This window comes from Ranitomeya variabilis, chromosome 6, assembly GCF_051348905.1.
Source record: "Ranitomeya variabilis isolate aRanVar5 chromosome 6, aRanVar5.hap1, whole genome shotgun sequence".
Classification (NCBI taxonomy): domain Eukaryota; kingdom Metazoa; phylum Chordata; class Amphibia; order Anura; family Dendrobatidae; genus Ranitomeya; species Ranitomeya variabilis.
The window spans coordinates 272,515,915-272,532,350 of NC_135237.1; the positions used below are offsets into that span (position 1 = coordinate 272,515,915).

The window sequence follows — 16,436 nt, forward strand, 5'->3', positions numbered from 1 at the left end:
TTCGGCCACCGGCATCAGTGGCTTATCTACAGCATTCTGTAATGCTGCAGATACGCCCCCGATGTCACCTGAAAGATTAAAAAAACAGGTTATATTATACTCACCCAGGGGCGGTCCCTGTTCAGGTCCAGCGCCTCCCATCTTCATACGATGACGTCCTCTTCTTGTCTTCCTGCCGCGGCTCCTGCGCAGGCGTACTTTGTCTGCCCTGTTGAGGGCAGAGCAAAGTACTGCAGTGTCCAGGCGTCGGGCCTCTCAGACCTTTCCTGGTGCCTGCGCGCTGCAGTACTTTACTCTGCCCTCAACAGGACAGATAAAGTATGCCTGCTCAGGAGCCACGGCAGGAAACAAAGAAGAGGACGTTATCGTATGAAGATGGGAGGCGCTGGACCTGGATCGCGAAGCCCATCGGACCGGACCGCACTGGGACCTCCGCCCCTGGGTGAGTATAATCTAAAGGTACCGTCACACTAAGCGATGCTGCAGCAATACAGACAACGATGCCGATCGCTGCAGCGTCGCTGTTTGGTCGCTGGAGAGCGGTCACGCAGACCGCTCTCCAGCGACCAACGATGCCGAGGTCCCTGGGTAACCAGGGTAAACATCGGGTTGCTAAGCGCAGGGCTGCGCTTAGTAACCCGATGTTTACCCTGGTTACCAGTGTAAAATGTAAAAAAACAAACAGTACATACTCACCTTCGCGTCCCCCGGCGTCCGCTTCCTGCACTGACTGAGCGCCGGCCCTAACAGCAGAGCCGTGACGTCACTGCTGTGCTGTGCTTTCACTTTACGGCCGGCGCTCAGTCAGTGCAGGAAGCGGACGGCGGGGGACGCGAAGGTGAGTATGTACTGTTTGTTTTTTTACATTTTACACTGGTAACCAGGGTAAACATCGGGTTTCTAAGTGCGGCCCTGCGCTTAGTAACCCGATATTTACCCTGGTTACCATTGTAAAACATCGCTGGTATCGTTGCTTTTGCTGTCAAACACAACGATACACGGCGATCTGACGACCAAATAAAGTTCTGAATTTTAATCAACGACCAGCGATATCACAGCAGGATCCTGATCGCTGCTGCGTGTCAAACACAACGATATCGCTATCCAGGACGCTGCAACGTCACGGATCGCTAGCGATATCGTTTAGTGTGACGGTACCTTAACTTGTTTTTCTTATCTTTCAGGATACATCGGGGGCTTATCTACAGCATTACAGAATGCTGTAGATAAGCCCCTGATGGCGGTGGCCTTAAGGCCCCGTCACACATAGCGAGATCGCTAGCGAGATCGCTGCTGAGTCACAAGTTTTGTGACGCAACAGCAACCTCAGTAGCGATCTCGCTATGTGTGACACGTACCAGCGACCAGGCCCCTGCTGCGAGATCGCTGGTCGTGTCGGAATGGCCTGGACCTTTTTTTGGTCGTTGAGGTCCCGTTGACATCGCTGAATCGGTGTGTGTGACACCGATCCAGCGATGTCTTCACTGGTAACCAAGGTAAACATCGGGTTACTAAGCGCAGGGCCGCGCTTAGTAACCCGATGTTTACCCTGGTTACCAGCGTAAATGTAAAAAAAAACAAGCAGTACATACTCACCATCTGATGTCCGTCAGGTCCCTTGCCGTCTGCTTCCTGCTCTGACTGAGTGCCGCCGTACAGTGAGAGCACAGCACAGCAGTGACGTCACCGCTGCGCTCTGCTCTCACTGTACGGCGGCACTCAGTCAGAGCAGGAAGCAGACGGCAAGGGACCTGACGGACATCAGATGGTGAGTATGTACTGTTTGTTTTTTTTGGTAACCAGGGTAAACATCGGGTTACTAAGCGCGGCCCTGCGCTCAGTAACCCGATGTTTACCCTGGTTACCCGGGTGCTGCAGGGGGACTTCGGCATCGTTGAAGACAGTTTCAACAATGCCGAAGTCGTTCCCCTGATCGTTGGTCGCTGGAGAGAGCTGTCTGTGTGACAGCTCCCCAGCGACAAAACAGCGACGCTGCAGCGTCGCTGTGTGTGACGGGGCCTTTAGCTTATAGGCCAATTTTGGGGTGACAGATTCCCTTTAAACCCTTATAAATTCTGTGGGGTATTATAACAGCCTGAATCCTAGCAACATTTAATGTAGTCACTGTTAGGCCGGTTTCATACAACTGTGTTTCATAGTTTGTACTTGGACCACGAATAATGGAGTTGTCATGGACCTCGTGTATGCCTATGAGGCTATCGAGTTCAGATCAGGAGACCTATGGCTAGTCTGTGCATTTCATAGTGTACAGCTCTTAGCGCCTCTCTGTGTATCTTCGTGGTAATCAACCTTGTGAATTCTAATTTTTGCACTCACTTCACCTTTTTCATTTAGAAACCTAGGTTTGTAAGCTACCGAGATGTAAGGGATAGTTGAGTGTGTTTTTTAATTGTCATGAAGACCCATACGTCTCCGTAAATAGCTCTAGATTGAGAAAATAAATTGTTTTCTATTTATTTTCAAAGTTGCTTAATTTTTTGGACACCTCTAAAAAAAAAAAAATTAGTTGCAGAAGCAAGACCTTTTCTTAAAGGGTATCTGTTAGCACAGTTTCACCACTATCTATATGCCCGTGTAGCACTTCAAAGACGAGTCCAGCAATATCTTTACGTAGCCAGTCTGTTCCTGTTTTAGAAATTCGTGTTTAAATTGAAATGCAAATGAAGTTGAGAAGCTGCTGTAGATCTGAAGCCTCTGTCACTGAAGCTTTATTGCTTGCTCCCTCCTGCTTGACTGACGTCCTTCTTTGCTGTCTGACTTAAGGCAAATGAGCCATCAATCAAGCAGGAGATGGCAGTGCTGGGTGAGCAATAGAGCTGGAGTGACAGTGGTTGCAGCTCATTCATAGTCCTTCAACCTCATTTGCATATCAATTCAAGTGCTGATTTTTGAGTAATGTAAGAATGAACTTTCCATGTAAAGATATTCTTGGACTTGTCATTGAAAGAGCTACATGCACATATAAGTAGTTTGGGTGGTGAAAGCTTTCTGACAGATTCTCTTTCATGTATTATTTCAGTATGCTTTTAAAGTCGCTGTGTAATTAGAAGTCGAACTTTTATGTTGTGTTCTCTGTCTGGCTACTCAAGTTTAGCAATACACGTTTCACTGACCCAGTAACTCTTAAATTTACAGCTACTGGATTCCACAACGCCAGACAGCATTTCCACGAAATCCATCCCAGCATCAACAGTAAGTATTTAAAGGAAAAAACTGCAGTTTAAATATTTCACGATTTATGCTGCCCTATCTGAGGGCAGCACAAAGAAATGACTGATACCCTGATGTGCTGTGTCACTTGCTAGACATGAAGTAGTTTTGATTAAATAATCCTTTTTCAGTTTTTCATTTCATTTATTGACCAATACATCAAGTTTATGTAAAGTCTCAGTATTCACAGTGTTGACCCTGATTTTCATGACTTCTGCAATGTGCCATGACATGCAGAATATCAGTTTCTGGGCCAAATCCTGACTGATGGCTACCCATTCTGATCTACTCAGTGCTTGGAGATTATCACAATTTCTGTGTTTTTGATGTCCACTTGCTTTTTGAGGAATAAGCACAATTCTCAATTGGATTGATATCTGGGAATTGTCCTGACCATGGGCCCAAGAAGTCACTGTTTTGTTTCCTGAGCCACTTAGTTATCACTTTTGCCTTGTGACACGGTGCTTTTTTAATGCGTTTTTTTTTTAATTTTATTTATTTTTGCTAATTTTACTTATATTTATGGCAGTGTGAAAACATCTGCAGAATAGTGCCCTTAAAATAGGTTTGGACCAACATTTCTAAAGTCAGGATGAAGCTGCACAATTATTCAGCTCCATTTAGATAAAAATAAATTCTGTACATATGCACTATGCTATAAAAATGTATGTCGCACTACATTCATGTTTATGGATTTTTTCCCCTAGAGTTTTCCTTCAAGTATTCCTGAAAACCTGCATACTGAAAACAGCCCTGCAAATCAAGGTATTGTTATATTTAAGTTTAGTTGTCATAATCAAACTTTTGTTTTTGTGGAAAAGTGTATTGCTATTTTTATATGCCCAATATTTATAGAAAATTATAAGCTTTTTTTTTAATGTTTTATCATTTATGTAGGTATGAAGAGTGCAGCAACAGAAATGCAATGGCATACTGAAGCCTCATCAACTCCAGTGTGTACATACCCAGTCAGTATGCCAATACAAGCTGAAAATGCCAGGGGATTGAAACGCAAACCTGAGGAGTCTGAATTCTCTTCTTACGGTCTTCATGCACCTCTCAATATCAACAGTCCCACTGGTATGTGTATGTGTGTGTAGATATGAAAAGTACACTACATTTTTCAAATGCCAGTTTTTTTGTCATGTAAGCAAAATCCAACCAGAAAGAATAATTATTGAACTTTTTCCATGTTTATTGTCATCCATAATCTGTACAATTCTGTTGAGAATGAAACTGATTTCAAGAGTTAAATACTGATCATTCTGATTAACCTCATAAGAAGTTACATTTTTCTATTAGGATTTTCCTGACATTTTCTTAGTTGCTTATTACGGCAAAATCCATTATCCGTAATTAGCTTACAACACTCTAAAATGATCTCATTGAGTAAAGTTATCCGTCAGGAGAAGGGCACAAAATAATTTCCAAGGCATTAGATATACCATGGAACACTGGGAAGATGGTTATCTAGAAGTGGCTTAAATATGACACAGTGACATTACCTAGAACTGGACGTCGCTCAAAAACTGATGAAAAGACAAGAAGAAAATTGGTTCTGGAGGGTGCCTTGAGGCCTATAGCAACATTAAAGGAGCTGCAGGAATTTCTGGCACATACTGTTTGTGTACTGCATGTAAGTAACTAGAATTGGCAATATTCTTCATATGTTTAGCCTTTGGAGTAGGGTAGCAAGATAAAAGCCTTTTCTAGCAAAAAAAAATCATCCGATCCCTGCTACGTTTTGTCAAAACTTACATCAATTCTGCCAAAAACATGTGGGAACTGCTTGTAGTATGATGAGACCAAGGTTGAACTTTTTAGTCATAAATCCAAAAGGTATGTTTGGTGCAAATCCAACACTGCAAATTCATTAAAAGAACATCATACCCATGGTGGAGACCGCATTATGCTTTTGGAGCTATTTTTCAGCAGCTGGAACTGTGGCTTCAGTCAAGGTTGAGACAGCAGACAATTTCGCAGCTATACCTTCAGGCCTCTGCTAAAAAGATGAAGAGGAATTTCATTTTTCAACATGACAATGACTCTAAGCATGCCTCTAAATTAACAAAGAAATGGCTTCACCAAAAGAAAATCAAAGTTTTGAAATGGCCCAGATCTGAATTCAATTTAAAACAACCCTCTGGGCTGATCTGAAGAGGGTTCTGTACACAGGAGATGCCCTCACAATCAAACAGATTTGGAGTGCTACTGCAAGGAAGAGTGGGCAAAGATTGCTGATTCTACCGGGGCCATGTGTTTTTGAGACTCTGACTCACAAACACTGAATAATATTATAAATTCAAAGGATACGTCAACAAATTACAAATTCAACGGTCTGTGTATTTATGTAAGCACATTATTTTGGCTCTTAATTTTTCTACTTCCACCCGAAATGATTACAGTTTATTTTTCAATTGCATTGTACAGATAAAGTTCTGTAATTATACTACTTGGTATGAACTTTCTATATGACAATCCTGTCATTTACACGAGTGTGTAGGCTTTTTATACCCACTGCATATTAAAACAGATGCCATATGGATTGCATACCAGTGACAATACATATCAAAAAATTGACCATTTTTTACATGAAAATTGTATGACTTTTTATAATCTTGTGTGACTTTATCCAAAGTGTCAATGAATAAAGAAGTTCAGAAAGGTTACCTACTTCAGTGAAGAAAAAGGAGGAAAAAAACCACATGCAACTAGGATGACACCAGAGAAAAAACTGTCTGTTCCTCCGGGTTGGAAACCTTCACAGGGATGTGTGATTGTAGCCTTAAGCTGTTTTCACACTGCAGTTTTTTTTGTGTATAGATGAAAATAGGACCTATGTGTTTCGTTCATGTGTCAATTTTTACCATCAGCATTCATAATATTAAAAATAAACATGTTTGATAGAAGTTTGGAAAGCCACCATCAGTCAGTGATGAACAGATAGCACTAAATGACATGAGTGCTATCCGAGTTTTTCACTGACACAGGCAATGACTAGTGTCAACTCAAAATTGGACTCGTCTCTGTTTTTTTTCTCCTGTTTTTAGGACACTCGATCTACTTAAAAAATCAGCCTTATTAGCAGGCCCATAAACTTTAATTGTTAGGTGCTTTCGCTGTAGGAAAACACAGATCTAACATGAGTATGAGAAAATCGGTTTTGTGCAAAGGTTTTCAGGCTGGGTCCGTATGAAGTAGGTATTTTGCGGTGTGAATGTTGTTAGCCAGACACCGCTGGAGAGGCAATGCTTATGTAAAGACAATTTTGTTGTTTTCCCAGTGATCAAAAACCTTTAATATGTTGGTATTTAACAAAATGGAAGATACTGTAAACCTCTGAGACTTTCAAGGTTCTATTTTACAAGAAATAGTCACATAAAACAATCATAATGAAATGTTTGAAGCAGATTGGACAAAAAATAAAAAAAAATATGGATTTACTTGGAAAGTGGGATAAATGGGAATGTTGTTTAAGCTTACATTCATGCAGAGGTGACTGTACGTAATGTTTTTTTAATTTACTTTCAGAATCTCCGTACAGAAAAAAGAGTAATTACATGGAGCACTATGAATTGCCTACTATGCATTCCTCTTCTTCCAATATAAATGTCATGGTTTCCCCCCAGCAAAGCTCAGCTGAAGTGTCCTCTCCACATTCCTCTTCAAATGCTGACACTTACAGAAAAAGTAGTGTTCCCAATGAAAAAGTTTCTAACACATATGGTGGAGAGATGCAAATGGTAAAAGATACACCACAGAATAGAATCTCTCAGAAGAGGTCATATGACAATATTAAGGTTGTCCAAGAAACTAAGTCGGTAAATGATGCTGACAGAGCAAAGCCATTTGATTTAGGTGCTGAGGAAAATACTGCTGTTCCTGGACCATCATGTTCCACTAGCAACTGCTCATTGGAACCTAGTCCTGAAAAGCCTTCATCAAGCTCATCAAGCAAACCACAAGGAAAAACGTCCAATGCTTTGAGTCCTGACATACTTCAACTTCTCAAAGGCCAAGATGCAAGTACTGTGACAAACATTCTTCGTACCCTTTCTCCCTTTTATCCTGCTCTTCAGGGTAAGTGTAAAGAAACAAACACTACACTGAAATTAGTCAGATCTTTTAGGTTGTGTGTTTTTTTTCTTCAAATTCTCTCATGAGTCCTAGACTTTTGCTGCATTTTTTTAAAAAATGGACCCCCCCCCTCCCAAAAAAAAATAAAAAAAAAAATCGCTGCAATTGAAATAAGCACCACGAACAACGTTTTTTTGTTTGTTTGCCATTTATGTTTTACTATTGGTTTCAGTAAACATCTGGCAACAGCTTTTTTTTTTTTTTTAGAAAAAAAAACCTAACCTGTAAAGAAACATTGAAAAGAGTTGCATTTGTTTAACAACTGTATAACACTAGGTTGTCTGCATAGAGAATTTGCTTCCTTAAATTTAACGAAGCAGTGCAGAACTTTTTTTTTTTTCCATTCCTGTATCCACAGTCTCACACTATGCACTTTGTATATATAGAATGTACTTACATCCAAGTAGCTCAGCCTCATCTTGATACTCCTATTTCACCCTGCATTTTATTCCTTTACACTCCAATTCCGTGATGCATCAGAGCAGTATGGCATCACGTGGGATACAGGCCCAATATCATATCTGCTTGTACTGGGGTCAGTGTGATTATCCTTTTGTCTTATTCAGATAAGGATTATAAGAATACAGTCCCGAAGGCTCATCTATGTTCTACTCCATAATAAATGCATTGCAGGCACTGTCTAGCCATCATCAGTAAATGTGATTAAAATTCTCCAATGGTGGGAAGGACAAACTTATGTAAATACAGTCAATGCAATTTCAACATACAGGAACTTCTGGTAACTGAGATGGTGACCCATCTCAGGTAACATAAAAGGATATAAGTCCCAAGGGCTTACCATGAGAACACCATACCATGCTAAGGAGAATTAGGCATGAATTTCCAGATAGAAAGGAACAGAACTACTATTTAAGGAAATACTAGCTGAATTCATATATATACAGCATTGAACTTGCAACACCAAGAAGGAAATGATGTGGAATTATGAAAATCACAGTATCAATTGACATGTTACTGATATGGAAATAATGAGAAAATGGAAAACATTTTGGATTATTCAGTATAGAGTATGAGCACCATATGCAATAATACATGCACTTTTATGCCTTGGCATGCTATCTATGAGATTATTAATGGTTGTCTCAGGAATGTTTTGCCTCGTTGACCAAACTTGCATGTCATGCAAATCAGAAACATCTGCAGCTGGCAGTTCCCTTTGCAATTGCCGACCAATGACATCCCTGATTTACTTCATGGAAGAAAAGTCATGAGATGTTTCAGGCCATGGAAGCACATTTAGGCCACGAATGCTACTCACGGTTACATGAGCAACGTGCGGCCTGATGTCATGCTAATAAACAATTTGGATATTTGATTGCAACACCAACTCAATGTAAGGGTACCGTCACACAGTGCCATTTTGATCGCTACGACGGTACGATTCGTGACGTTCTAGCGATATCGTTACGATATCGCAGTGTCTGACACGCAGCAGCGATCAGGGATCCTGCTGAGAATCGTACGTCGTAGCAGATCGTATGGAACTTTCTTTCGTCGCTTGATCACCCGCTGACATCGCTGGATCGTTGTGTGTGACAGCGATCCAGCGATGTGTTCGCTTGTAACCAGGGTAAACATCGGGTAACTAAGCGCAGGGCCGCGCTTAGTAACCCGATGTTTACCGTGGTTACCAGCGTAAAAGTAAAAAAAACAAATAGTACATACTCACATTCCGGTGTCTGTCCTCCGGCGTCTCAGCTTCTCTGCACTGTGAGCGCCGGCCAGCCAGAAAGCGAGCACAGCGGTGACGTCTGACGTCACCGCTCTGCTTTCCGGCTCTGCTGCTTACACAGTGCAGAGAAGCTGAGACGCCGGAGGACACACACCGGAATGTGAGTATGTACTGTTTGTTTTTTTTACTTTTACGCTGGTAACCACGGTAAACATCGGGTTACTAAGCGTGGCCCTGCGCTTAGTTACCCGATGTTTACCCTGGTTACCCGGGGACTTCGGCATCGCTCCAGCGCCGTGATTGCAACGTGTGACCGCAGTCTACGACGCTGGAGCGATAACCATACGATCGCTGCAACGTCACGGATCGTGCCGTCGTAGCGATCAAAATGGCACTGTGTGACGGTACCCTAACACCAGGCTGTTTGTTTACCTGCAGTGAAAACTAAAGGCGTCTGGTTACTGTACATTATGCCACCACAGCTCATATTCCCAGTAGTAAGATTGATGTGACATTCCCCCTTGAAGGCCTCTTTACAATGTTTACAATGTTACCCACATGGTGTTGTCAGATTTGAAGAATGGCACATAGTGATCTATTCCGTACTGGAAGTGAAATCTGCCATCTAATATCTAGCCTATACACAAACCATGACAAGGCATTTTTATGACCTTAGACTATGTGCCAGACGTCCAACTGAAAGTGTTCTAATTGATATCAGGCCACCTCTCTAAAATGTTGTGATATGCAGGGCAAGACAGCAATGGAGGTGTATTCTCTTCAGCGATGGATCTTGCTTTTGTCTTGGATGTAATGCTAGCCACAGATTGGTCTGGAGACCATGTGGACAACACCATGAGGAGACTTGCAAAGGGGAACATGAAAGTGTACCAGGAGATGGTTTTCAACACGACAACGTAAGGCCACATGCTGCTTGTTCTACTGTGAGCAGCATGTGTGGCCTAAATGTACTACCATGGCCTGTAGTGAGTCAGGACTTGTGTCACATTGAACACATCTGGGATATCATTGGTCGGCAACTGAAAATTGAGCTGCCAGCAGTCGATCTCAATTTGTGTGGACAAGTGATTCTGTGTGGCAGAACATTGCTCGGCCAACCAATAATCTCAGTGATGGCACGCTTAGTGTAAGTGCATGTATTTCTGCATGTGGCGCTGATGCATGATACTGAAAAAATCAAAACGTTTTAAAAATTGTTTACACTTTATCATATCATTTACTCTGTGATTTTCATAATTGCATGACTTTCTCTTCTTCATATTGAAATTTCAATGTTGAGGAGTAACCATAGAAATATTGTGGAAAACAAAACAGTCACCAGCATAATTGTCTTCCCAATTGGGATTTAACTATCGATTAATAAATGGGACTGAGATAGGACCATAATGGACAAACTGCGCAAACATCGATCAAACTAGGCAAAAGAACTGCAATCAAAAGTCCAAATACAGGTCCTTCTCAAAAAATTAGCATATAGTGTTAAATTTCATTATTTACCATAATGTAATGATTACAATTAAACTTTCATATATTATAGATTCATTATCCACCAACTGAAATTTGGCATACAACTCCTGATAACCCAAAAAACCTGTCTCAATAAATTAGCATATTTCACCCGTCCAATCAAATAAAAGTGTTTTTTAATAACAAACAAAAAAAACATCAAATAATAATGTTCAGTTATGCACTCAATACTTGGTCGGGAATCCTTTGGCAGAAATGACTGCTTCAATGCGGCGTGGCATGGAGGCAATCAGCCTGTGACACTGCTGAGATGTTATGGAGGCCCAGGATGCTTCAATAGCGGCCTTAAGCTCATCCAGAGTGTTGGGTCTTGCGTCTCTCAACTTTCTCTTCACAATATCCCACAGATTCTCTATGGGGTTCAGGTCAGGAGAGTTGGCAGGCCAATTGAGCACAGTAATACCATGGTCAGTAAACCATTTACCAGTGGTTTTGGCACTGTGAGCAGGTGCCAGGTCGTGCTGAAAAATGAAATCTTCATCTCCATAAAGCATTTCAGCCGATGGAAGCATGAAGTGCTCCAAAATCTCCTGATAGCTAGCTGCATTGACCCTGCCCTTGATGAAACACAGTGGACCAACACCAGCAGCTGACATGGCACCCCACACCATCACTGACTGTGGGTACTTGACACTGGACTTCAGGCATTTTGGCATTTGCTTCTCCCCAGTCTTCCTCCAGACTCTGGCACCTTGATTTCCGAATGACATGCAAAATTTGCTTTCATCAGAAAAAAGTACTTGGGACCACTTAGCAACAGTCCAGTGCTGCTTCTCTGTAGCCCAGGTCAGGCGCTTCGGCACCTGTAGCCCATTTCCTGCACACGCCTGTGCACGGTGGCTCTGGATGTTTCCACACCAGACTCAGTCCACTGCTTCCTCAGGTTCCCCAAGGTCTGGAATCGGTCCTTCTCCACAATCTTCCTCAGGGTCCGGTCACCTCTTCTCGTTGTACAGCGTTTTCTGCCACATTGTTTCCTTCCAACAGACTTACCATTGAGGTGCCTTGATACAGCACTCTGGGAACAGCCTATTTGTTGAGAAATTTCTTTCTGGGTCTTACCCTCTTGCTTGAGGGTGTCAATGATGGCCTTCTTGACATCTGTCAGGTCGCTAGTCTTACCCATGATGGGGGTTTTGAGTAATGAACCAGGCATGGAGTTTTTAAAAGCCTCAGGTATCTTTTGCATGTGTTTAGAGTTAATTAGTTGATTCAGAAGATTAGGGTAATAGGTCGTTTAGAGAACCTTTTCTTGATATGCTAATTTATTGAGACAGGTTTTTTGGGTTATCAGGAGTTGTATGCCAAAATCATCAGTATTAAAACAATAAAAGACCTGACAAATTTCAGTTGGTGGATAATGAATCTATAATATATGAAAGTTTAATTGTAATCATTACATTATGGTAAATAATGAAATTTAACACTATATGCTAATTTTTTGAGAAGGACCTGTATATGCAAAATACGAAAAACTTTATTAATAATAACAACAGGTAGAAAAATGACAAATAGGAACAATCCCCGTGCCACCCATAGCACGTACAAAAATAGGAAGGGGTTAGGTACCTATGATATAAAACAAATACACAAGATGACCGTATAAAAAGCCAATAATAGAGGGCTAGTTCATATGTCTGCGTATATATATATATATATATATATATATATATATATATATATATATATATATATATATACTTAAAACAAATGTAAGCAGTAAGAACAGACCCACAAAAAGTATACATACCGGTCAACTGTAAAGATATAAGCTGTGCAGGCGCCCCACCCCGACGCGCGTTTCGGCAAATGCCTTTCTCAAGGGGTATGTTGAGTAGTGTATATTGAAGGACTAAAAACAGGATTGATAAAAACAAAACACTGCTACTTTAGGAGTACTGACAACGGATAACATTATTATACTGAATAGTATGTGCTTTCATGTCTCCTACCTTCATCATGGTAATTCAAAGTTTATTTGATGAAACAGGAAGATATTAAAGCGGTTGTTCGGGATTTTTATAGTGATGGTCTATCCTTAGGATAGGTCATCAATACCTGATCGGTGACCCGTCACATCCCTAAATAAAATTAACAAAAAAAAACAGTATGTGATGGATTTTAATTGCAGCAGGGTCCTACGTACCTAAAATCATACTTGGAAGAGAGGCGTACACATCTACCCAGGAATTCAGTCTTTAGAGAGTTATTCACATTAGACACGTTAGGACCCAGCAGTTTTGAGACCACCTTGTCGGTTGATGGGCATGCATGAATTGGCCAAATTATGTGCTAAGCGTCTCATTTTTTCCTAGTATTCAGAAGCCGTCGCACTGTCGCAGCCCTACCCCTTACGCACACAAAAACTGCTGTTCCCAGTGGCTGCCAGATTTTCTGGGTTGCGAAGTTGCACAAAAGAGCTCAGTCAGTCCCGCCCATATTCAAATTGATAGGGGACAGATGTTCAGTACCCAGCCACAGTCACTATGCAGGGGGGGCACCACAATAAATGCACCTCAGTCAATGACTGGAGTACACTTTTACTGTAATTGTTGTCACTTTAAACAAAAAATAAAAAAAAAATCTTCACTGACAAAATAAAAGCCAAAAGTTTGATGATGTTCAAACTGTAACTACAGAATTCAGGCTAACCTATTTACAAAGAATCAAGTAATAAAGCATACACAATAGATGTGAATATATAAACCTGCAGAATTGATGTGTCACACTTTCAAATAATAAAATATATTTTCATTAGATCATTTTTAATAACACAATAGTAATAAAATGTAAAATCAGGGAAATACAAAACAAAAATGCTGTCCAACTCAAATAACTGATCTATAATAGATAATGGTATAAAATACTAAATTAAATATTACTTGCATCAACCCTCCCTGCTTCTATTGTGCTCTCTGCTACCGTAGGACTGAGTGCGGTCTATAGTCTGCGGACACAGACAATGGAGCAGATGGAGAAATTAAGTTCTTCTGTGCTCCTGTAGTACAATTCTCTCACGCGAGAGAATCTGATCCTAGTAAACTTACAATCTGACCAAGCATTGATCAGAGTGAGAGAATCGGCTAGATTTTGGTAATAACAGAGGAGAGAATCCTCACTTGCGTGATCCTCGACCTAACCCTAAGAAGCGCTGATGAGCCACCAGGTAATGGCCTCTTGGATTAGTCATTTGAGATGCATTGTCCCTGTATTACAAATGTATGTTTTCGCTGAAACCACAGTGTTACTGGCTGAAACGACATGATTCGGGTAGCATGAATCAGCTGTCAGGTTTACCGAAGGAACCAACAGTATGTAATTGTAATGCTTAGTTAACAAAGTTGGCACTGGTGTAGGAAAACAAAAGGACATTGTAGATCATTTTATGGACATACACACATCACAGTTCCTTAAATTGGTGTGTTGAAAGCAGAAGTAATGTTCAAGTATTTATGGTGACTTTCTAACAGAGTAAGCATTGCTTCCAGCGCTTACCGCTTGGCTGACCTGTGCTTGATCCATGAGGCTGTTGTTGTTATGCCTTTTGTTTTGTTTTTTGAGCATTTGTGCCTCAAAAATAGCTTTCTGTATTAGAGAACCCCCTTAATGCTGTCTGTCATTTAAAGGTGTTAAAATACAGTTCATCACATTTTGCTCTGTAGCTGCAGATACATCTGGGTGCCCATGGTGACAACTATCCCCAAAAGATGCCTTCATTGAACAAATTGGCAGAAATATGTTGTGTTTGGTTTAAAGACATCCACACAGCCATTTTACAGATTTGTGTTGTGCAGATCTGTAATCCTGCACGCTGGAACGGGCAAAGGCTACAGTGGTGACTCTCATCATGGGGTCACTCCCTGTACTGTGTTGTTTTAGTTCCCACCAGTATCAGTATCCGCAGGATGCATATACTGATGAATGCAATGATGAAAGAGGGAGCCACTAGGTTTCACACAGGAGGCATGGTGACGTCACTAGATTGTGCCAACTGAGCAGAGCTTCGGTACACAGAGCAAAACAGAGGAATGGGAATAGTTGAGTCGTATTTTGTATTTTTTTTTCTTTTGTTTTTAATTACCGGTCAGTACTTGTTTGGGGATTATGTGGGGAACTGGGGTAGATCACATTTGTTTGGGGGCATACTACTGTGTAGGGAGACTGGGGGGGTCATTTTACTGTGTGGAGGAACTGTGCAGGCCATCATATCTTATTGGGAATAGTGTGGGGGCCGATATACTTTGTGGGGAGACTGTGGGGCCATAATATTGTGTGAACATGAACATCTGAAGGGACATGAAACTGTTTGGGAGCTGTGGGATATTTTTACAAATATTGCAAAAAACCCTATCGTAACAAGTATTAGCAAAAGCAGCTAGTCTGCATACTTAATTCTGCTCAGTATTAAGTGATAAAAATGTTATAAAAAACAATAATTATAATGAACAGAATTAAGTTTGGTTTGTTGGTTTAGCCCTCCACAACAGTCCCATTTTCTTGTGGGAAAATTAATTGCCCATACTTTCTAATATATTATTTATTGTAAATATTATGGTGCCTCATGGATTCATCATGAGAAAACCCACTGTATGCCAAAGAGCGCCTAGCACAAAGTCCATGTCTGCCAACAAATGTAGCGAATTGTTTGGCAGTGAACCACACATAGCTATCCAAAGTAATTCTATGTTCCTGCACACAGAAATAAGGACACATGTCTAAGGCCTCTTTCACACTAGCGTCGTGCACTGCACGTCGCTATGCGTCGTTTTGCAGAAAAAACGCATCCTGCAAAAGTGCTTGCAGGATGTGTTTTTTCTCCATAGACTTTTATTAGTGACGCAGTGCGACGCATTGCCACACGTCACAACCGTCGTGCGACTGTTGCGTCGGACCGTTGCCACCAAAAAACGTTGCATGTAACGTTTTTTGGTGCGTCGTCTGCAGCATTTCCGCCCCTGCCTCCCAGCACCTCACAATGAAGCAGCGGATGCGTTGAAAAACAGCATCCGCTGCCCCCATTGTGCAGCGCTTCCACATTATGCGTCGGTGCGCCGCAACGTCGCATTGCGACGTGCAGTGCACGACGCTAATGTGAAAGTAGCCTAAGCTATGGAATTACTGCAACAGTGAGTGAAGCATGTCATTACATTATTATTTTTACCTCACTATGTGTTTCTTCTTTTTATCTTTCAGAAGTAAATCTTGAGGTGCTAGCGCAAGTGCTAGTAAACACTGGGGCGCTCGACTAATGTCCTGAAATATCATCGCAGGGTGTGGTGTAAAAGATAAATATGAAAATCAGTTTGTTTCTTCATGTTGGATACTAGGACTAAATGTAGTAACATTCAACCCACACATTTATTTTGTATGTTATTGATATGTTATTGCTTTTATTTTAATAAAGCTTTTTGATGCTGATGAGTCTATTAATCACTTTTTTGAAACTTTATCTTAGATTATTTTTCACCCCCAATCACATATATAATAAGTGGCTACTTTAGTGTTTAACTCCTTAAGTCTGTAACAATTCAAGTATGAAATAAATTGTTTGGAGATAATGCAACACTATTTTAATGAGGACTTGTGAAAAGTGGCCAGCTTTTGCTCTTATTTTATGCCTGCTACTGTATTGAAAAAAAAACTGCCTCCTTCCATCCCCATCTCCCTTATACATATCAATAGCACAAACTGGTGTTCACCTTCCCATGTTCCTGTAGTAGCACCAACCCCCATATCTCTCCCCTTATTTCACTATTCCATCTGGAGTACACTGAGGTGCTCATTAGACCCCAGCACATACAATATTATCAACAATTCAAGCACAGAA

At 41.1% G+C, this 16,436-nt stretch overlaps 1 protein-coding gene across 5 annotated transcripts in view; it reads left to right on the plus strand.

The window, feature by feature from the left end:
* Window positions 1–16,027, plus strand: part of LOC143782313 (uncharacterized) — a 151,194-nt gene extending 135,167 nt beyond the window's left edge. For all 5 annotated transcript variants that reach the window (XM_077269643.1, XM_077269641.1, XM_077269642.1 and 2 more), the window contains 5 exons: window positions 3,157–3,213; window positions 3,939–3,996; window positions 4,129–4,311; window positions 6,763–7,311; window positions 15,803–16,027. In XM_077269643.1, coding sequence (XP_077125758.1) covers window positions 3,157–3,213; window positions 3,939–3,996; window positions 4,129–4,311; window positions 6,763–7,311; window positions 15,803–15,858 — 903 coding nt within the window. In that variant the 3' untranslated portion in view covers window positions 15,859–16,027. The remainder of the gene's footprint in view (window positions 1–3,156; window positions 3,214–3,938; window positions 3,997–4,128; window positions 4,312–6,762; window positions 7,312–15,802) is intronic.
* The last annotated feature ends 409 nt before the right edge of the window (window positions 16,028–16,436 follow it).